Genomic DNA, 20,789 nt, shown 5'->3' on the forward strand with positions numbered 1-20,789 from the left:
AGCCGGGGATCTCCTTGCTGTGCCCTTCCCAGCTCTGAGCTGCCCTCCTGGGTGCAGAGCTGTGCCAGAGCCTCTGGGAGTTCCCTGAATGTCCCACAGGGAAGTGCAGAGATGCCACAGCTGAGAAAATGCTGCTGGGTTGGCCAAGGGAGCCGTGAGTGTCCTTGGCACAAGGGGGTGCTGAGAGCTTGCCCAGAGACCCTTTGGAGAGGGTGAGACATTCAGGGATCCCTCTGCTCTGGGCAGGGTCTGGATTATCCCAGGGTGACCCAGGAGTGTGATTGTGCTCTGATTGCAGCCAAAGGTGCAAAGCCAGAGCAGTTGGGAACAAGCCCATCCAGCCCCTCACCTACCCTCAGCCACATGCCTCTCACATGTCTCAGCCCCTCACCTGCCCCCATCCACAGGGAATCCTTTGCCTCTCACATGTCTCAGTGGCAAACTCTGAGTGCAGCAGGAATGCTGGTGATTTCTGACTTCAGAGAGCCAGGAATGATGTGTGGGTAGGAAAACAATTCCAAAAATCAACTCGTGCTATCTATTTCCTTAAGAAATAGAGTGAAATTCCTTTAGAAGTGTGACTGCAGATGCTACCAACCCTTTCTGAAATAGGAGTGATTGGCCTGAAAAATCCTGAATATCCAACCTTGTCCCTCTGCCATATGGCCACAAACCCAGGGCAGTGGAGCAGGGATGGCTCCGCAAGAGCCTCCATGCACAGACCTGGCTGCCCCTGGCACACACAGCCAGCACAACTGGAGCTCAGGCAGGGACCTGGGTGAAGGTTTTCCCAGAGCAGGAACAAGGGTGTGTGAGTCCAAGCAGGACAGTCTACCGGAAATGGCCCAGGTTTGGCTCCAAACAGCCTCTCCTGACTCGTCACTGTCCTTTCTGCCTGAACAGGTCTCCATGTGCAGCCACAGCCGATGTCCAACAGCAGCTCCATCAGCCACTTCCTCCTGCTGGCACTGGCAGACACGCGGCAGCTGCAGCTCCTGCACTTCTGCCTCTTCCTGGGCATCTCCCTGGCTGCCCTCCTGGGCAACGGCCTCATCATCAGCGCCGTCGCCTGCGGCCACCACCTGCACACGCCCATGTTCTTCTTCCTGCTCAACCTGGCCCTCAGCGACCTGGGCTCCATCTGCACCACTGTCCCCAAAGCCATGCACAATTCCCTCTGGGGCACCAGCACCATCTCCTACACAGGATGTGCTGCCCAACTTTTTTTTTTTGTCTTTTTCATGTCAGCAGAGCTTTCCTTCCTGACCATCATGTGCTACGACCGCTACGTGTCCATCTGCAAACCCCTGCACTACGGGACTCTCCTGGGCAGCAGAGCTTGTGCCCACATGGCAGCAGCTGCCTGGGCCAGTGCCTTTCTCTATTCACTGCTGCACACGGCCAATACATTTTCCCTGCCCCTGTGCCATGGCAATGCCCTGGGCCAGTTCTTCTGTGAAATCCCACAGATCCTCAAGCTCTCCTGCTCACACTTCTACCTCAGGGAACTTGGGCTTCTTGCAGTTAGTGCCTGTTTGGCATTTGGTTGTTTTGTGTTCATTGTTTTCTCCTATGTGCAGATCTTCAGGGCCGTGCTGAGGATCCCCTCTGAGCAGGGACGGCACAAAGCCTTTTCCACCTGCCTCCCTCACCTGGCCGTGGTCTCCTTGTTCCTCAGCACTATTATGTTTGCTCACCTGAAGCCCCCCTCCATCTCCTCCCCATCCCTGGATCTGTCAGTGTCAGTTCTGTACTCGGTGGTGCCTCCAGCCCTGAACCCCCTCATCTACAGCCTGAGGAACCAGGAGCTCAAGGCTGCAGTGTGGACACTGATGTCTGGATGGTTTCAGAAACATTAAACTGATGGCCAGTTTCTGCAAATCACTTTTAATAAAAGTCATCTCTGAAACTTCTTTTTTGTTTCATTTTGGAGGTTCTTTTTCTTTGCTTTAGATTTTCAATATTGTCTACAAATAAATGTCATTGTTTGTGCCACTGCTGTCCATCAGTCCCTGCAGGTTCCTTTTCTGCCTGGCTGCTGTCCAGCCACTCTGTCCCCAGCCTGTAGCGCTGCAGGGGTTGTTGTGGCCAGAGTGCAGGACCTGGCACTCTGACTTGTTAAACCTCACCTTGTTGGATTTGGGCCCTGTATCCAGCCTCACCAGGTCCCTTTGCAGAGCCCTCCAGCTGATCCGCACTCCCAGCCAACTTGGTGTCACCAGAGTTCCATGAGGCCCCAGAGTGACCCAATGGTCTCCATGATTCCATGAGGCCTCCTAGTGTCACAATGTCCCTTTGGTTCCATGGGACCCCTTGGTATCACCAAGTCCCTTGGGTCCTTGGGCCCCACAGTGTCACAATGGCCCTTGGTCCCAAGGCCCTGCAGTGTCACAATGGATCCTTGGTTCCATGAGGCCTGGCAGGGCAGCAATGCTCTCCTTTGTCCGACAGTGTCACAATGGCCTCTTGGTCCCAAGGCCCACCACGGTGTCAAACGTGTTTCCTTCATTCCACGAGTCCCTGAGGAGCAGCACTGGCCCCTTGGTTCCATGGGCCCCTGCAGTGTCACAGTGGCCCCATCATGACACAAGGTCCTGCTCTGTCACAGAGCTCTGCATGGTTCCACAAGGCCCTGCAGGGTCACTGTGGCCTCTTGGTTCCATGAGGCCTCAGAGAGCCACAATGAATTCCTTGGTGCTGCCGTGTCCCAATGGAGCCCTGGTGACACAAGATCCTGCAGTGTCACCAGAGACCCTTGGTTCCATGGGCCACCACAGTGTCACAATTGTTCCCTCAGTTCCCAGAGTCCTTGCAATGGAGCAATGGCCCCTTGATTCCATTGTCCCCAGGCTCTCCCAAGGGTCTCCTTGGTTCCGCAGTGTCACAATGGCCCCTTGGTTCCACAAGGCCCTGCAGTGTCACAGTGGCCCGTGTGGTTCCACCAGGACCCAGACTGTCACAATGCACTCCTTGCTTCCATTCAGCCCCACAGTGTCACAATGGCCCCTTGGCTCTGTGGTGCCATGTCACACACAGTGTCACCATGGTCCTCTTAGTGCCACCAGGCCCTGCAGTGTCACAATCATCAGAGAATCAACCAGGCTGGAAAAGACCTGGGAGAGCATCAAGTCCAACCTGGGACCCAACACCGCCTTGTCACCCAGACTATGGCACTGAGAGCCACATCCAGTCTTTCCTGAAACACTTTCAGGGACGGTGACACAACCACATCCCTGGGCAGCCCATTCCAATGCCCAATCACGTTTTGTGTGAAGAATATTTCCTAATGTCCAGCCTAAAGTTCCCCTGGTGCGGCTGAAGGCTGTGTCCTCTTGTCCTGTCCCTGTTCCCTGGGAAAAGAGCTCGACCCCAAGCTGGCTGCACCCTCCTGTCAGGGAGTTGTAGAGAGGTGATGAGGTCTCCCCTGAGCCTCCTCTTCTCCAGGATAAACCACCCCAGCTCCTTCAGCTGCTCCTCACAGGACTTATGCTCCAGACTCCTCACCAGCCTTGTTGCCCTTCTCTGGACACACTCCAGCCCCGCCATGTCCTTCCTAAATTGGGGGGCCCAGAGCTGGACACCAGACTCGAGGTGCTGCCCAACCAGTGCTCAGCACAGGGGAAGAATCACTGCCCTGCTCCTGCTGGCCACACCATTCCTGATCCATAGGAGTTCCAGGGGGTGGATAAAGGAAATGGTGGGGAAGGGGTGGGGACAAAGTGTTATTGATTGTCAGACATGAAGGGTCTTGGTTTTCATATCTGTTCAGACTGCATTAGAAGGTGCGGGGGGTCAATATCAATTGGGGATTTCTGATATCAACCTATAAACAGGAAAACAAAACTTACCAGGACAAAACAATTCCCTGCATTGTTTTCAATATACCATATGTTCACTTTGAATACACTACTGAAATTTGTCTAATTAGCCATAGAAGAGTTGAAAACTTGAATTAATCCCAGGGACTGTTCTTGTTCAGGCATTTTGAACAAGTGTTTATCAGCTTTTCACACTGAATTCTTGGACTGAAGAGCTCAAGAATGAATAGGCCGCTGGAGGAGGCAAATTCATCAGCAACCTCCAAGTGGCTGAGGATCCATCCCCATCAGAGCAGCGGTGACCAGAAATGGGCACAGCTTTGTGGCTGCCCCAGCTCTGGGATGGGCCCTGGGCCTGGAGCAGGAGCAGCTCTGGAGGGCCCCAAGGCCGGGCTCTTGTGCTGGCCTGGGCAGATGGGATGGCAGCAGGGGCTGCAGAGCTCTCAGCACCTCAGCCCAAGGGGAGCAGGGCACCCAGGGAGCCTCCTTTGGCCTTGGCCAAGCCCCTTCCCCCATGGCTGGGGCTGAGTCCTGGCTGAGCTGCAGCTGCTGCTGTGCCCTGGCCAGGGGCTGAGGCCGTGGGGCCAGTGGCCAGAGCAGCCTGGGCTGAGCAGAGCTGTGGGGCCAGAGCCGGCTGGGCTGTGCTGGGGAGAGGCCCTTGGTGCTGCACAGAGCTTAGGGCAGCTGGCAGAGCTTGCAGGGAGCTGGGCTGGGCTCAGAGAGCCTGGCACAGAAACCATCAGTGTCCATCCCAGCCTGGTTAAGCGTGCAGGGGCCAAGGAGAGCAGCCCAGGTCTGCAAGTTCTCTGTGTGGGAGCTGAGCTGGTGAGCCCCTGAGCCCTCCCGAGTGCTGGGGCTGCATCTCCAGCTCCAGAGGAGATGTGACAGATGGGAGCAGAGACAAATCATTCCTGCTGGATTCTTTATTGTGTTTGCTTATACAGGTGACCTGGATCCATACGTAGACGAGCTTGTTTTGTGCCAGCAAACACTGGTAGAGTGAGAAGAACACTATTTCTTAGCTGAAAATAGTATTTCATGCATAAGACACAGTGAGAAAGAAAAGACACATATGATCAGAAGAGCATCTGAGTTTTTTAGAGGATGAGAGACTCACTGATGTTCCAGCAGTCAAACCTGCTCAAATACTCTCCTTAGGACTTCCTTGAGATGAGAGGTGACCACCAGAGGACCAGGCCAACCAGAGGTGTCTGTCCTGCCAGCTTTTGTCTGGGAGAACCCTTGCATATAGGGAATTTTTCAGGAGGAGTATCAGTTTTGGCTGTGGGCACCTGGAAAGACGGATGGTTCTTTTCCATAGGAAGGAAAGCACAGAGCTCCAGTTCTCCAGGGACTGATGAGAGGCAGCCCTCAACATTCCAAGATCAGCTGGACCTGTCAGGTTCCCCCTGGGAGGCCAAACCCTTACTTCCATGAGGCCTTGCAGTGTCACAGGGGTCTCCTTGGTGCCGCAGGATCACAATGGACCCTTGGTTCCATGGGGACTCACAATGTCAGAAGGGTCTCCTTGGTTCCATGAGGCCCTGCAGAGCCCCTTGATTTAAAGAGGCCTCAAAGTGTGAAAATGGCCTCCAGGGCTCCATGAGGTCTCGCAATGTCACTGTGCTCCCCTTGGTTCCACAGGATGCACAGTGGAACAATGGACTCTTGGTTCCATGAGGTTCCTCAGTCACAATGGTCTCCTTGGATCCACAGTGTCATAGTGGCCCCTTGGCTCCATGTGGCCACGCTGTGTCACAATGGCTCATGGTTCCATGAGGCTACCCAGTTTAACAATGGACCCTTGGTTCCATGAGGCGTTGCTGTGTCACAATGGACTTCTGGTTCCATGAGCTTTCACTACCCATAGCAGTCTCCTTGGTTCTGCAGTGTCACCATGGTCCCTTTGTTCCATGAGGTTCCGAAGCAGAACACGGTCATCTTGGTTCCGAGAGGTTCCGCAGTGTCACCATGGACCCATGGCTCCACGAGGCCTTGCTGTGTCAGAATGGCCCCTTGGTTCCAAGAGGTTTCTCAGTGTCACAATGGTCTCCTTGGATCCGCAGTATCACAATGGACCATTGGTTCAGTGTGGCCCCAGTGTGCCAAAATGGATTTTGGTTCCATGGGGTTCTGCTGTGTCACCATGGACCCTTTGTTCCATGAGCTTGCTCAGTGTCACAGCTGACTCCTTGGTTCTGTGAGGCCCCGCTGCCACCAAATCTCTGAAATATCAGAATGAGGCTCCTCAACACTCATTTGCTATTTCAGAGGGTATCGTTTATTCAGGCCTGAGGTCTAACATGGGATAACTCCTAACCTGACGTGGACATGTAATTCTACCAGTGTGTTGCTCATCTACAGTCGCTAAATGCCAATCACAATTTACCCATTTCCATAAATCCCACCCCGAGTTCCCAGATTCAGTCTTTGTTTTCTCTATCACTGCACCCTGGAGCCAGATGTCTTCTCCTTCTCTTCCAGCCATCCTTGCTGGGAAAGCAGCCCCTGCATGCCTTGTTCCTGTGCTGGAAGTTCACAGGCACGGTAAAAATGGAATGAACCCTTTGGGTCTCAAGGCCAAGGCTTTGTGTGGCCAGGCAGGGGCAGGCAGGAGGCAGAGCTGTCAGCAAAGGAAGGGGCCAGCGAGGTGGGGCAGCCGGGGGATGACGACAGCCTGCAGGGACAGAGGCCAGGGCAGGGACACCGCAGGACAGCCTGGGCTGCAGAGGGCACAGGGATGTGCAGCAGCTGCAAGGCCCTGACAGAGCCAACCTGTGCAGCCCTTTGGCCATGGCTGCTGGCCCTGGGCCTGAGGCCACGAGGGGACAAGTGACCCTTGCAGCCCTGGGGCCTCATGGCCTCCTTGTCCCTGCTCAGCAGCCGGGCAGGGCCGCCCCATGGTCCTGCCCTTGGCATGGCACATCCCCACATGCCAGTGCCAATCCCGGGAAGAGCCCTGAGCAAGGAGGGAGGGACAGGATCTGCCTTGCCAGGGGCTGGGGCTCAGCCTTGGCCCTTTGCATTCCTGAGACACATCCAGGTTTGCTCAGCACCAGAGACACCTTTGCCTTGTTTGTCCCCACCTGTCATCAGTGCCTCCAGGGTTCTGCTCTTACTGGAACCTGGGGACACTTTCTCAGTCGTGTCCCTCAGTGGGACCCATTAAAACTTCAAGAAACTTTGGAGTTTAAATTTGAGTTCTTTAGAAGTTTTTTGAAGACACTCTCAGGGACTGAGTCTGGTGTAAACAACACCAAAGCCCTGAGAGGGCCATTAAAGTTTTCCTAGTGCAGTTATGGAGAAAGATTTCAAAGAGCTTGTAAGAAATACACTGTCCTCTTCCAAAGGGTGTATTTTATTACATTTCTCTTTAGAGCAGAGGCGATTGCAGCATTCTGTGATTGGTACTGACCCAGGCTCTCCCCTCAGGAGCTCTGGCCTGCTCAGAGCAGCTGTGCCTTGAGCTCTGGCCCAGTGTGGACAGCCTTGCTCCACATTGCCCAAGCCCATCCTGTCTGTCCTCGCTCACCTGGGACCTGCTGTGCTTGCAGAGCTGGCTGCACCCAGCCTAAGAGGGGCTTTCCCTTTGTCTATTTTTGAAGCAATCTAAAACTCCCGAGTTTCCCCATGAAAACAGACACACTCCTCAGGTGTGTGCCAGCCCAAGGTGCCACCAAAACCACTGCAGACCTGCCCTGGGCCAGCTGTGAGGGTGGATCATCAGCCCAAGCTGCACTGGGCCACTGCAAGGGGCCGTGGCCACGGACACTGCACTGACCCCACTGCTGGCTTTGGCTGCCACGGCAACCCTGAGACATTAAACTGTCCTTGGAAACACTGGGGAGGACTGGGACATAACTGGGGGACACTGGGAACGCTGTGGGAGACACTGGGACATACTGGGAGTGACCCTGGGAAGGACTGGGACAGCCTGAGAACACGAGGAATGCTGAGGGGAATCTGGGTGGACTGGGATGGACTGTGGGGGTACACACTGAAACATGCTGGGACATACTGGGAGTGATACTGGGGGATACTGGGACAAACATGGGACACTGGGAACCCTGTGGGGAAGACTGGGGGACACTGGAGCGGACTATGGATGACACTGGGGGAAACTGGGAGGGACTGGGAATGAACTCAGGTGTACTGGGAGGGACTGGAGGAGCACTGGGGCTGTACTGGGAGGGACTGGAGGAGCACTGGGGTTGTACTGGGCTGTACTGGGGATGCACTGGGCTGGACTGGAGGGGTTGGATGGGCTGTTCCCGCCTCCCATTTGCCGGGGCTCCCGCCCATCACCGCCCGCAGCCAATCAGCGACAGGGATTGTGGCCTTGGGGCGGTGCCTGGAGTCGGCGCCATACTTTCGCTAGTGCCTACAACTCCCGTCATGCCCCGCGGCCCGATTCAGCCCCATTGGAGCCGGGACTACAACGCCCGTCATGCCCCGCGCTCCACAGAACCCCCTCGGTACCCGCCCCCATCTGTCCCGTAAGTGTCCCCCAGACCCTCCAGGATCCCCAAGTGCCCCTCAGCGCCCATTCGGGACCCCCCAAAGGCGCCCCCGGATCCCCGGAGTGCTCCCGACCCCACGGATGCCCGGCACAGCCACTGCTGGGAATTCATCTCCTCTCATCCCCCGCGGCCCCAGAGCCCCTCAGAACACAGTCACGCGCCTAAACCGCCTGCCGTACCCCGCGCCCTAAGGAGCCCGGGTAGAGCTCCCCGAGCTCCCCCCAAGTTCTCCCGAACCGTTTACGTTCGCCCCGAGGGCCTCAAGTCGCGGCTCGGACGCAAAAGTGTCCCCCAAGGGCCTTCCCGGACCCCCAAACGCCGCGTCCGAGCCACTGCCGGGACTACAGCTCCCATCATGCTCCGCGGCGCACGTCCCGCACTATTGCAGCCGTGACTTCATCTCCCGTCATGCCCCGCGCCCCATCGCAGCTGCGCCTAGAACTCCCGTGATGCTCCGCGGCCCCGTTCAACCGTATTCTACCCGCGCCTACAACTCCCATCACCCCCCGCGCCCCGGAGAGCCCCGCTGGAGCCCCCCAAGTGCCCGCCCGGGCCCCGCGGGGCCCCAAATTCCCCTCCCTGACCTCCAAGGGCCCCCCTGGACCCCCAAGGGCTCCCCCGGACCCTGAGCTGTCCCTCAGAACCCCTAAGTGCCCCTCCAAGTGCCCACCCGGCTCCCCCAAGTGTCCTCCAGACCCTCAAGTTCTCTCTGAATTCCCTCCCCAGGCACAGAACTGCCCCAAATGTGCCCCAGAAATGTCTCCAAGGATCCCAAAGTGGCCCCTCCTCAACCCTGTGTGAGAAAAAGATGATAAAAAAGATGACAAAATGACTGGAAATATTGCTAATTGCCATAAACAGGAAGAAATGAATAGCCAATACATCCTAATTCATTAATGAAGGGAATTGTGTTACTTAGATTCAATGAACATTAGTTTTCTTCTAAACTAAAAATGTGTAGATTTTTAATGTAAATATTAAAACTAAGTAAGAAAAGCCAATGCTATTATTAGAACTAAATGTAATACATCTAGAAATAATTAAATATGTGAAAAATGGATATTATATGGCTCTACGCAGATAGTTACTATATGTATTGTGTTACATTGATTAGTTGTGCTGTATTAACATTTTAATAGTACAGTAAATGTAGTTTTGTAGTTAAAATTAAGCTTTAGTACTTAAAATATAAACTCTGTATGTGGGGGTTTTTTAAAGGAATGAGACACTGGCTTCGAGCTAACAGTCACAGAACACCTAAATCTGCCAGAGAAGAGCAATTTATGGTTTTCTCATCAGAAGAAGCTGATTTCTTCAGGCCTTGCTCAGACTCAAAGATGCCCTGGGGATTAAAGGAAGCAGTTGAAAAATACCAGAGTTGCTTGTTTTAAATAGAATGTATGCATAACCATGAAGTATGTATGAATATGCAACAGTGTATGGTTTTTAAGGTTATTCCTTTGTTCACAAAACGTGCTTATCGGGCTTAAGTGCCCGAGAGCATCCGGACGTCCGTAAGTCTTTGCTTTTTATTGTCTTGTAATCGCCCTAACTCTAAATTTTTATTGCTCTAATTGTATTACTATTTTTATAACCATTTTATTATTATTAAACTTTTTAAATTTTAAAAACCAAGTGATTGGTGTTTTTCACAGTTGTTAACATAAAATAATGTGTTACAGAATAGAAATAAGAGAATAAATCACACGAGCATTTTTGGATATTTTGGCGTGTCAGTCTCAGGTGGGCGGTGTCAGATATGGTGACGCTGGAGGTGAGGAGCAGGTTGTCCAAACAGGGTCAGCCCAAAAGGGGCTCATTCTTCTCCATTCTGTTAGAAATGAGAAGCTTGACTCAGCCAATAAATCAAGCAGCAATTAAATTTATTAATTAATATGGAAACGCATGAGCAGAGACAGCGCTGGGTGCAGTGGTGGGGGTTTTCCCCTCCACCTGCACACCGGTTGTTGGGCTTGCTGGTGTTTATTGATCATATTCATGCATATTCATCAGCTTTCCCCGGCAGCTTCTATTTCCCATTTTGACGTGAGCTTTCAGCAGTTTCTATTTCTACCTTTTGACGTCACAATTCTGTACTTTAGGATCGTAAATCTGTGATGGTGATGTCTGGTTCCTTTCCAATTTCTATTCTCTGTTGTGATCTATTCCAGGTTTCAATATCCTGGGATGTGTGTCCCACATGGTGGGGTCCATCTTCCTGAGGTGGGGTCCAGCTTCTATTTTCTAGGATCATTAATCTGTGGTAGTGATGTCCAGCTTCCCCTTTCAAAATCATTAATCAGCAACCTTGATGTCCATCTTCCTTTTCCAGGAGCGTGGGATAGGGTCACTTCCCTTTCTGTTAAATCCTTTATATATTCCAAAGCTGCAGTTTAAAATCCTTAATGCTAAGCAACATTCCAAAGTTAGAATTCAAAGGTTCTTATTGCAAAACAGCTTAAGACTTAATTACAAGTAAAAAGTTCTTTTCAAAAGCAACATTCTAAAGTTAGAATTCAAATACTCTTATTACAAAACAGTTTAAGACTTATAATTGTTATTTGCAGATAAAAGATTGGTTCAAAAGCCTTCTTCCATGCTTTCCTGGGTTGTGTATTAGAACTCATCTGTATAACTGTCCCATGGCCGTGTTCCATACATTTCATAACCACAACTGCACAGGCTGCCTTTATTTACCTGACACAAAACACAACTTTGTATTTCACACTCCTGCACAGAACTCCAAACCGACTCCAGTCACTGCACAAGCCCTGGAGCCTTGAAGACCATGGACGGAAGACAAAGAGCTCCTGAGGGCTTTCTGTATTTTCATCAGCCCCACGGTGGATTTGGGGCTGGGTCCAGGACCCTCAGGCACTGGGAGAAGGATGAAGAAGCTGCTCAAGGAGGCAGAAGCAAAACTCCAAGTCCCTGGGAGCATCCCTGGGCCCCAGCGAGGGCAGGGAGTGCCAGAGGCTCCCCAGGGAGTGCAGAGAGCAGATCCTTGAGGCCAGGGTTGCAGGGAGCCCAAGGCTCAGAGCAGGGAACTGCGATGCTGAGCAAGGCCTGGCTTGGCTGCAGGAAGCAGAAAGGCCAAGCCCTGAGCCCAGCCTGGCACAGCAGGGCCTGTCCCTCACGGCTGGCTCGGGGCTGTTTGTGGGGCAGGGGGATGCAAGGGGCAGCAAGGACAAATGTCACAAACCTGTGTGACACTCCAGATCCTCATGGAACCAAGGGGCCAGTGTGACACTGTGGGGCCTCATGGAAACAAGAGGCCATTGTGAGCCTGCAGGGCTGTAACACCCCAGAACACTGAAATGCTGGGGGTCACCAAAGGTTCCTTTATTCGAGTTTGTTGTACAGGAGAAACACCAACCAGATATTCTCACCATGGCCAGATGCAAAGAATATTCTTGGTAGGAAGGGACCCACAATGATCATCAAGTCCAGCTCTGAAGTGAATGGCCCACACAGGGACTGAACACAGCCTCACTGATACCAGCACCATGCTCTAACCAACAGAGCTGAGAGAGCAAAATGACACAAAATTTTACTGGCAAAATATGGACAATCAAGGAACTTTGACAAAGGGTTTCATACAACATCCTGTTCTACGTAAAACTCTTATCATAGCATGAACTTCATTAACTTAGCCCATTTAACCTAAAAACCTTTAACCCTTAAGATGCTAAGCTACCCAAAAATGTTCCAGGTAAGTAGGATTAGAAGAAGAAGAAATGGAGAACAGAAAGACAGAAGATCTATAGAAAGACACACACAGAGGCACCACCTGCTCAGGTTCCAGCACCATTAACAGAGGAACCCCAGGAGAAGGCAGGATCCAGACCATGGGCTGGCCTCGTGCTCCGGCTTTTAAACCCCTGGGCCTTCATGGGCCCGCCCCTGGGGTGGGACTGCCAGTTGCTTGTCCAATCAGAGTCAGGTTAGGCACCAGCTGCTGGTGTGTGATTGATTGACAGCTGGGCCAATCAGAGCTGGGTTAGCCCTGCCTGCTGTGTGATTGACTGACAGCTCAGCCAATCAGAGCTGGGTGATCACTGCCTGCTGTGTGATTGATTGACAGCTGGGCCAATCAGAGCTGGGTTAACACTGCCCCCTTCCATGTGATTGACAGCTGTGCCAGGCCAGGGCTGGGGGCGGGGCTCTGTCCCACCACAAACCAAGGCCTGACCCGCTCCTGGCCCCACACGGGCATTCCGAGCCTCCCAAGGTGTCTGGGGACATCGATCTCATCCAGCCTCTGACAGCGACCACGGTGACACTACAGAACCTCATAAAGCCATGGGTCAGTTGTGACCCTGTGCTGCCCCATGGAATCAAGGAGACCATTGTGAACACGGGGACCCCAAGGAACCAAGGGTCCATGGTGACCTTGTGGAGCCCGCAGTGTCACAGAGGAGCCGTTGGGACACAGTGAGGGCGCATGGAGCCGAGGAGCCATTGTGACACATCAGGGCTTTGTGGAACCACGAAGCCATTGTGACATTGCAAGGCCCCATGGAAGCACAGGGCCATTGTGACACTGCAGAAGCAAGGGGAACATTGTGACACTCCAGGGCCTCATGGAACCAAGGAGACCATTGGGACACTGTGGGGTCACACGAAACCAAGGGAACATGGAAGAGGTCTGGCTGGCTGGGGCTCCTGGGGACCACCTGAGAGGTCCAGCAGACCTTGGCATGTCGATGGCTGCTTCTCACCTGCCCTGAAGCACTGGGGCTCTGGGCTTTCCTTCCTATGGGAGAGAACTGTCCTTCTCCTCCATGGGCCATGGCCAAAACTGGGATTCCACCTCCAAAACTCCGTACATCCAAGGATTGCTCCCCAGTGAAAGCAGCCAGGACTTAAAGGTTTGGCTGCCCTTGGCCTCTTGGGAACTGCCTCTCACCTGACTCAAAACACTGGGGCTCGATGCTTTCCTTCCTGTGGAAAAGAGCTGTCCGTCTTCCCAAGGTGTCCATGGTCGAAATTGAGATTCCTCCTCCCAAATTCCATATATCCAAGGATCCCTTCATGACAAAAGATGCCAGGACAAACAGGTCTGGCCGGCTTGGCCGCCCAGGAGCCACCTCTCTCCTGTTCTGCCTTTGAAACACTTGGGCTCTGTGCTTTTCTTCCTATGGAAAAGAACCGTCCTTCTATATCTATGCAGAAATGGCTGAAATTGAGGTTCCACCTCCCAAATTCCTGATATACAAGGGTTGCTTTCAGACAAAAGCTACCAGGACAAAGAGGTCTGGCTGGCCTAGGCCTCTGGTGCCCATCTGCCCTTGAAACACCGGTGTTCCATGCTTTCCTTCCTATGGAAAAGATTTGTCCTCCTCCCCCAGGTGTCCATGTCTGAAATTGGGGTTCCACCTCTAACATTCTGTATATCCAAGGGTTGCTCCCAGCCAAAATCTGCCAGTACCATCAAGTCTGGCTGGCCTTGGCCTCTGGTGGCTGCCCCTGCCACACTGGGGCTCGGTTCTTTCCTTCCCATGGAGATCACTGTGACACGGTGGGGACCTCATGGAAGCAAGGGGATCATTGTGGCACCACTGGAGCCCATGGAACCAAGGGGCCATGGTGACACAGCGGGGCTTCATGGACCCAGAGACCATTATGACTCTGTGGGGCCTGATGGAACCATGGAGGCCATTCTGACCCTTCAGGGCCTCGTGTCACCAAGGGGGCATTGTGACACCTCAGGGCCTCATGGAAGCAAGGGAACTTTGGGACACTGTGGGGCCCCATGGAACCGAGGGAACATGGAACAGGTCTGGCCGGCTTGGCCTGCCCGGGGCCACCTGACAGGACTGGCTGATGTTGGAATGCCAAGGGCTGCCTCTCATCAGCTCCTGGAGCACTGGGGCTCGGTGCTTTCCTTGCTAAGGGAAAGAACTGTCCCTCTTTTCAGATGCCCATTGCCAAAATTGCTAAGCTCCCTAAAAAATTTCCAATATGCAAGGGTATCTCTCAGAAAAAAAACCTGTCAGCTCTAGCTGACCTCTGGCAGTAACCTCTCATCCACCCGGGGAAACAGTGGGGCTCTGTTCCTTCCTTCCTGTGGAAAAGAACCTGGCCTTCATATCCAGGGTCCATGGCTTAAATTAGAATTTGGCCTCCCAAATTCCGTATATGCAAGGATCGCTCCCAGACAAAAGTAGCCAGGATAGACAGGTCAGGCTGGCCCTGTCCTCTGGTGATTTTTTTAGACTATGAGCTGAATGTTTTCATTTGAAAACACCTTGGAGAGCACCCAGAGATCTCCCAAAGAGGAGTTTGGAGGCCTCGGGCACATGACCACTACATATGGACAAAGGAGCTCTGTGCTCTGTGCTGTTGTGGTGGTTTTGCATCACGGAAGTGATGTCCTGAGAGAAGATGCTAGCAGTTTCCTCGGTGTCTGACAAAAAACCAATCAGTAATTAGCTTTGAGAGCTGACAATCTGATAAACCACTAAGGAAACTGCACACGCCTCTGTGAAGACACAAGTTAAAGAAGGAGAAGCCTGGCTGGGTCTGTTTCCCTTCTGGCCAGCAAAGAGGTGACCAGGCCAGCCCAGCCCCGTCTCAGCCAGGCCAGGCCGGGCGGCTCCTGCCGTGGGGCCGGGCCCCTTCCCAGGGAGCCGCCAGGCCCCATCGGCTGCCGGGCAGGGCAGGGGAGGCCGCGGGGCCGAGGCCGGGCCGGGCCGTGGCTGCGGTTGCTGACATCTGGCCGCTACCGAGCCCTGCCCCGCCGCCAGCCCGGGCCCAGCCAGGATCCGCCGGGCCCCAGGAGCAGCCCCGGGCCGGGCCGGCTCGGCCAAGGTTCTGCCGCCCTTGGGGTTCGCCCGCAACCAGCGGGCAGGGGAGGAGAAGCCATGGGCCCCGGCCGCGCTGCTGCTGTGCTCTGGCCTGGCTGCTGAGATCCTGGCCCTGCCCCAGCGCGGCCCAGCCTGACACAGCCCCAGCGCAGCCGCTGCAGAAACCTCCATGGTAAAACAGCTCCGGCCGCAAGTACCGAGACCAGCCGGGGTCACGGAACCATCTGCAGGCCCCGGCTGAGATATTGACTCTTCCAGTGCTTCCATCCTCCCTCGAGTGAGAGAAAAGGACAAAGTGCAGGCACACACAGGAGCAACATGAAGACACCAAGGTCAGTGAAGAGGAAGTTGAGTCCCAGATGGGAGGGATGAGGAGATGCCTTGATCTTGGGGCTGAAATCCTCTGGTAAAGCTATGGAGAAGGATGTAATTGATACATCAGACTCTCTTTTTCCCTATTACACATTGAAAAGAATTGGGAGATGACTTGTTCAGTAAAGGCCTCCATGCTAATGTAAGGAAATGTTGAAGTAGCTGTGATCCCATGAGAAGTTTGAACAATGAAAGACAGCAGAGTGATGAGAACCTATGCCCTCCGGGAGAGAAGAAGACGACCTCTGTTTCCAGAGATGAAGATGGTTTCAGAAATAGATGAAGAGAACCTTTGCTCTTAAACAGCTCATCTGTAAACTAATACCCCATAAGTTGACATGGCCCATAAACACAGCTGTGGGAAAAGCTGTGAAAAAATGGGAGGGACTTCATGATTCCAGATTTTTCCTGGCAGCTGCTATTCATGGAACTAAAAAGCCATGAGACAACTGTTTTCTTGTGGAGAAGTCTTCATAACATTTACAAGAGGAGCTTCTCTCCCTAAGTGAAGAAAGACTATTCGAGATGGTGGTAAACTGACTGAAATTTTAGGTTTATTCTCTCTTCATTGTCAGGTTGTATGGAGAGAGGAAGTGTTCTGAAAGTTTTGTTCTGATTCTTATTACTCTTTATTTTAGTTACTGTTAATAAACTTTGCTTTATACCCTTTTAAAGTTTTGAGCCCACTTTGCCTTTCTCCTAATCCTATCTCAGAGCAGGAAATGAGTAAATATATTCTAGTGAGTGCCCTGGTAATTAGCCACTCTCAAATTGGTGAACCAAAACCAATACAGAAACTTCCTGATGAACTGCCTCAGACAAGAGCAAAATTAAGGCACAGTCATGTTTTTTCAAGATTTGTTTGATTCTCATGAGCCCCGTGGTGCGTTTAAAGCTGAGCCCTTGAACCTCAGGGCCCGAGAGGAGATTGCACAAACCTTTCCATGAGTCAAAGTCAGAAGAAAACCCCAAAGTGTCTCAAAGCATAAATGGGACCCACTGAGGTCCATCCCCAACACAGGCTCCTCATGGACTCCTTGGAGGAGAGAATTGGAGGCCAGGATTGCACAAAAACCTCTCAGAGACTCAAAATGGCACAAAACCCTCTCAGTATGGAAAGGAAAATCCAAAGTACCTTACAAAAGTTGAGTATCTCAAAGCATCAATGAGCCCCACAGAGTGTCAGTGCAAAGCTCTCAAGGGACTCGTTAAAGCAGATAATTGGGGCCATGATTGCACAAACCTCTCACAGAGTCTGGATCAAAAGGGAAACACCAAGTACCTTAAAAGAACTGTAGTACCTTGAAGCATTCATGAGCCCCACTGAGTGTTGTTCCTGACAAAGCCTCTCCAGGGACTAATTACAGCAGATAATTGGGGCCATGATTGCACAAAGCTCTCAGAGACTCCAAGGCAAAAGCCAAAGCCAAAGTGCTTTGAAAAACCTGCAGTCCCTGGGAGCATGAAGGAGCCCCCAGGGCCATTCCTGAGCAAGGCTCCCCAGGGACTCCTTCCAGCAGATCCTTGAGGCCACTGGGATGTGGGCTAGGGTGGGATGCTGAGGGCAGGACAAGGGGCTGACAGTGCCCAGCCTGGCTGGGGCTGTGCCAGGAGGCCCCAGTGCCTCAGGACAAGGTGTCTCCTGACAGCCCTTGGTGGCACAGACCCTGCTGTGCCCCAGGGCACCAGGACTTGGCTTCTCTTTGTCCCCACCTGTCATCAGTGCCTCCAGTTCTCTGCTCTGCCTGGGGCCTGGGGACACATTCTCAGTTGTGTCCCTCAGTGGGACCCATTAAAAGTCAAAGAAACTTTGGAGTTGCATTCTGGCTTGGAGCTCTGGAGAGGTTTCTGCAGCTCCCTCTCAGGGCCTGATGTTCAGGGCCTGAGCACAAAGCCCCAGAGGGTCATTAAAGTCCTTGTGCTGTGTCTGTGCTGCTGAGCTGGGCCGGGCTCCTGGCACAGAGGGTGATCCTGGTAACCAAGGAGAGCTTCAAAAGCACATTTCTCTGGATGAGCAGCTCTTCTCCCAGCCCAGCAGGGCTGGGGCACTGCCTGCAGCCAGCCCAGGCACAGCACAGAGGCACAGAGAGCTTCCATCAGTCAGGGCTGGGAAGGTGCTGAGAAGTGCCTGGGGCAGAATCACTGGCAGCCCTTGGCACAGGAACCTCTGGCTGCAGGACAATGCAGCTGCAGCTCCTGGAGTGATCTCCTACAGCTGGAACATCCCAATGCCCACAGACCCTGTGAGTACATTCTCTGAGTATTTCTGTTGCAGGGGAGGTGAAATGCTCATGAAGCTCTGACATGCTGAGGGGTTCTGACTGGTCATAGAATATTTCCAAGACAATGCTTTTGGTAAAAATTAGGACATTTGCTATGAATTTATATTGAGTTTTCTACAACTGGAGAATGGCAGGGAGGGAGGGATAAATAATAAAGGTTGATTATGAATTTTGACAAGCACCTGAGACATCCAAACTGTTACTTTTAGGGATCAATAGGTGCACAGGTGTTCGCTAATGTGCTTTCAGCCACACTGCCCATGGACAGCACCAGCATCACCTCTGCTGGAGCCATCAGGCTCAGTCTGAGCTGTCCTTTCTCCAAGCTGCAAACAGAACCTCCCCCAGCCAGTGCCCTGCAAACAGGCAGGGTTCTGTCAGGCCAAGGAGAGTGCAAGGAGAGAGGAGATTTGGGGTCTGTGAGTGCTGGCAGGGAGAGATGAAGCACAGAGAAACACCTGCAGGAGGAAAATCCCCAGGAAGCAGAGAGAAGATCAGGCAAGGAGAGAAAGCAAACCCAGCAAATGTTGTGGCAGGGAGAGTTTAGAGAAGCCCAGAGGATCCCCTCCAGTGCAGCCCCTCCCTCTGAACAAGCCCCCTCCCTCCTGTCCCCCCAGCCAAGCCTCTGCCCTCAGGGCCGGGGCTCCAAGGCGTGCAGCCCCTCCTGTGCAGGCAGAGCTGCAGCAGAGCCGTGGGGCAGCTCTGCAGCCCCGGGCCCAGTTCCCTCTGCAGAGCACAGGGCTGGGAGCAGCTGCCCAGCACTGGGGGCTCTGGGAGGGGGCACAGCTGGCTCAGGGTGACACAGCTGTCCCCAGTGCCCGGCTCTGGGCAATGCTGTCAGTGCAGCCAGGGAAGGAGCTGCATCTCCCTGCATCCAGTGCCATCAGAAGGACACTTGGAAGTCTCCCTGAGATTTCAGTCCAAGTTGGGAGCTCCAATCCAGGATGCAAACCTGTCCTAGAGCATCTCTGAGTTATAAGATTGATGGGGAAAGGCAGAGGTGTTCTGACACTGAAAATGCTGCTGAGTTGGTGAAATGAGCAACGTGAGTCCTTGGCTAGAAATGTGGAGCTGGGCTGGGGTGGATCAATCTGCTCTCAACAGTGCTTGGTGACATTTTAGGGGAAGCATGGGAAGGTGATCACACTCCACTTGATAGAGGTTAAAGCCCTGAGAAAATCTGAACAGGTCAGAATGACAGACCATATCCTCTGACTCTCCTCTCATCACTTTGCCTCACAGAACTTGCTCTGTTCTCCCTAAAGGCAGCAGAAATTCTGAGGGTTTTTGATATCCAAGAATACCAGCAGAGATACAGGCAAGCTTATAAAGAAAACCCCGGAACTCAAAAATACTGAAGACAGTGTCTGTGTGTTCCAGAGAAGGGTGTATGGGAAATGGCTTTGATGTTGGTTACAGTTATCTCCTCTAACTCTTCTCTGTCCTTTCTCCATGAATAGGTCCCCATGTGCAGCCACAGCCAATGTCCAACAGCAGCTCCATCAGCCACTTCCTCCTGCTGGCACTGGCAGACACGCGGCAGCTGCAGCTCCTGCACTTCTGCCTCTTCCTGGGCATCTCCCTGGCTGCCCTCCTGGGCAACGGCCTCATCATCAGCGCCGTAGCCTGCGGCCACCACCTGCACACGCCCATGTTCTTCTTCCTGCTCAACCTGGCCCTCAGCGACCTGGGCTCCATCTGCACCACTGTCCCCAAAGCCATGCACAATTCCCTCTGGAACACCAGCACCATCTCCTACACAGGATGTGCTGCACAGGTTTTTCTGATTTTCTTCTTCCTTGGAGCAGAGCTTTCCCTCCTGACCATCATGTGCTACGACCGCTATGTGTCCATCTGCAAACCCCTGCACTACGGGACCCTCCTGGGCAGCAGAGCTTGTGCCCACATGGCAGCAGCTGCCTGGGCCAGTGCCTTTCTCAATGCTCTGCTGCACACGGCCAATACATTTTCCCTGCCCCTGTGCCATGGCAATGCCCTAGGCCAATTCTTCTGTGAAATACCCCAGGTCCTCAAACTCTCCTGCTCCAAGTCCTATCTCAGGGAACTTGGACTCATTGCAGTTAGTGCCTGTTTAGGACTTGGCTGTTTTGTGTTCATTGTTTTCTCCTATGTGCAGATCTTCAGGGCCGTGCTGAGGATCCCCTCTGAGCAGGGACGGCACAAAGCCTTTTCCACCTGCCTCCCTCACCTGGCCGTGGTCTCCTTGTTCCTCAGCACTGCAGTGTTTGCCTACCTGAAGCCCTCCTCCCTCTCGTCCCCATCTCTGGATCTGGCCCTATCAGTTCTGTACTTGGTGGTGCCTCCATCCCTGAACCCCCTCATCTACAGCCTGAGGAACCAGGAGCTCAAGGCTGCAGTGTGGAGACTAATGACTGGATGGTTTCAGGGACATTAAACTGCTGGTCAGTTTCTGTAAATCACTTCTAACAAAAGTCATCTTTGATACTTCTTGTTGGTTTCATTTTGGAGGTTCTTTTTCTTTGTTTTACTCTTTCAATATCATCCAGAAATAAATGTCATTGTTTGTGCCACTGCTGTCCATCAGTCCCTGCAGGTCCCTTTCTGCCTGGCTGCTGTCCAGCCACTCTGTCCCCTGCCTGTAGCGCTGCAGGGGTTGTTGTGGCCAAAGTTCAGGACCCGGCACTCGGTGTTGTTAAACCTCACCTTGTTGGATTTGGGCCCTGGATCCAGCCTGTCCAGGTCCCTCTGCAGAGCCCTCCAGCTGATCCGCACTCCCAGCCAACGTGGTGTCACCACAGTTCCATGAGGCCCCAGAGTGACCCAATGGTGTCCATGATTCCATGAGGCCTCCCAGTGCCACAATGTCCCTTTGGTTCCATGGGACCCCTTGGTGTCACCAAGTCCCTTGGGTCCTTGGGCCCCACAGTGTCACAATGGCCTCTTGGTCCCCAAGGCCCTGCAGTGTCACAATGGATCCTTGGTTCCATGAGGTCTGGCAGGGCAGCA

The 20,789-nt window shown here is 53.1% G+C and overlaps 2 protein-coding genes and 2 pseudogenes across 2 annotated transcripts; 3 read left to right on the forward strand and 1 right to left on the reverse strand.

Annotated features, from left to right (window-relative positions):
• The window catches only part of LOC137464036 (zinc finger protein 208-like), a 1,110,012-nt pseudogene that overhangs the window by 580,116 nt on the left and 509,107 nt on the right, over window positions 1-20,789 (reverse strand).
• LOC137464035 (zinc finger protein 850-like) overlaps window positions 1-20,789 on the forward strand; it is a 1,110,255-nt pseudogene that overhangs the window by 571,697 nt on the left and 517,769 nt on the right.
• LOC137464061 (olfactory receptor 14J1-like) lies at window positions 927-1,859 on the forward strand. The gene has a single exon (XM_068175377.1). It carries the CDS (start codon window positions 927-929, stop codon window positions 1,857-1,859), a length of 933 nt encoding a protein of 310 aa, XP_068031478.1.
• On the forward strand, window positions 19,270-20,217 carry LOC137464042 (olfactory receptor 14A16-like). Its single transcript, XM_068175370.1, has one exon. The coding sequence runs from the start codon at window positions 19,285-19,287 to the stop codon at window positions 20,215-20,217; it is 933 nt and encodes a 310-aa protein (XP_068031471.1). The 5' UTR covers window positions 19,270-19,284.

This window comes from Anomalospiza imberbis, chromosome 35, assembly GCF_031753505.1.
Source record: "Anomalospiza imberbis isolate Cuckoo-Finch-1a 21T00152 chromosome 35, ASM3175350v1, whole genome shotgun sequence".
Lineage (NCBI taxonomy): Eukaryota > Metazoa > Chordata > Aves > Passeriformes > Viduidae > Anomalospiza > Anomalospiza imberbis.

Excerpts from the sequence above, each read along its gene's own strand:
- LOC137464061 (XM_068175377.1), top strand. The coding sequence starts at position 927 with ATGTCCAACAGCAGCTCCATCAGCCACTTCCTCCTGCTGGCACTGGCA.
- LOC137464042 (XM_068175370.1), top strand. The coding sequence starts at position 19,285 with ATGTCCAACAGCAGCTCCATCAGCCACTTCCTCCTGCTGGCACTGGCA.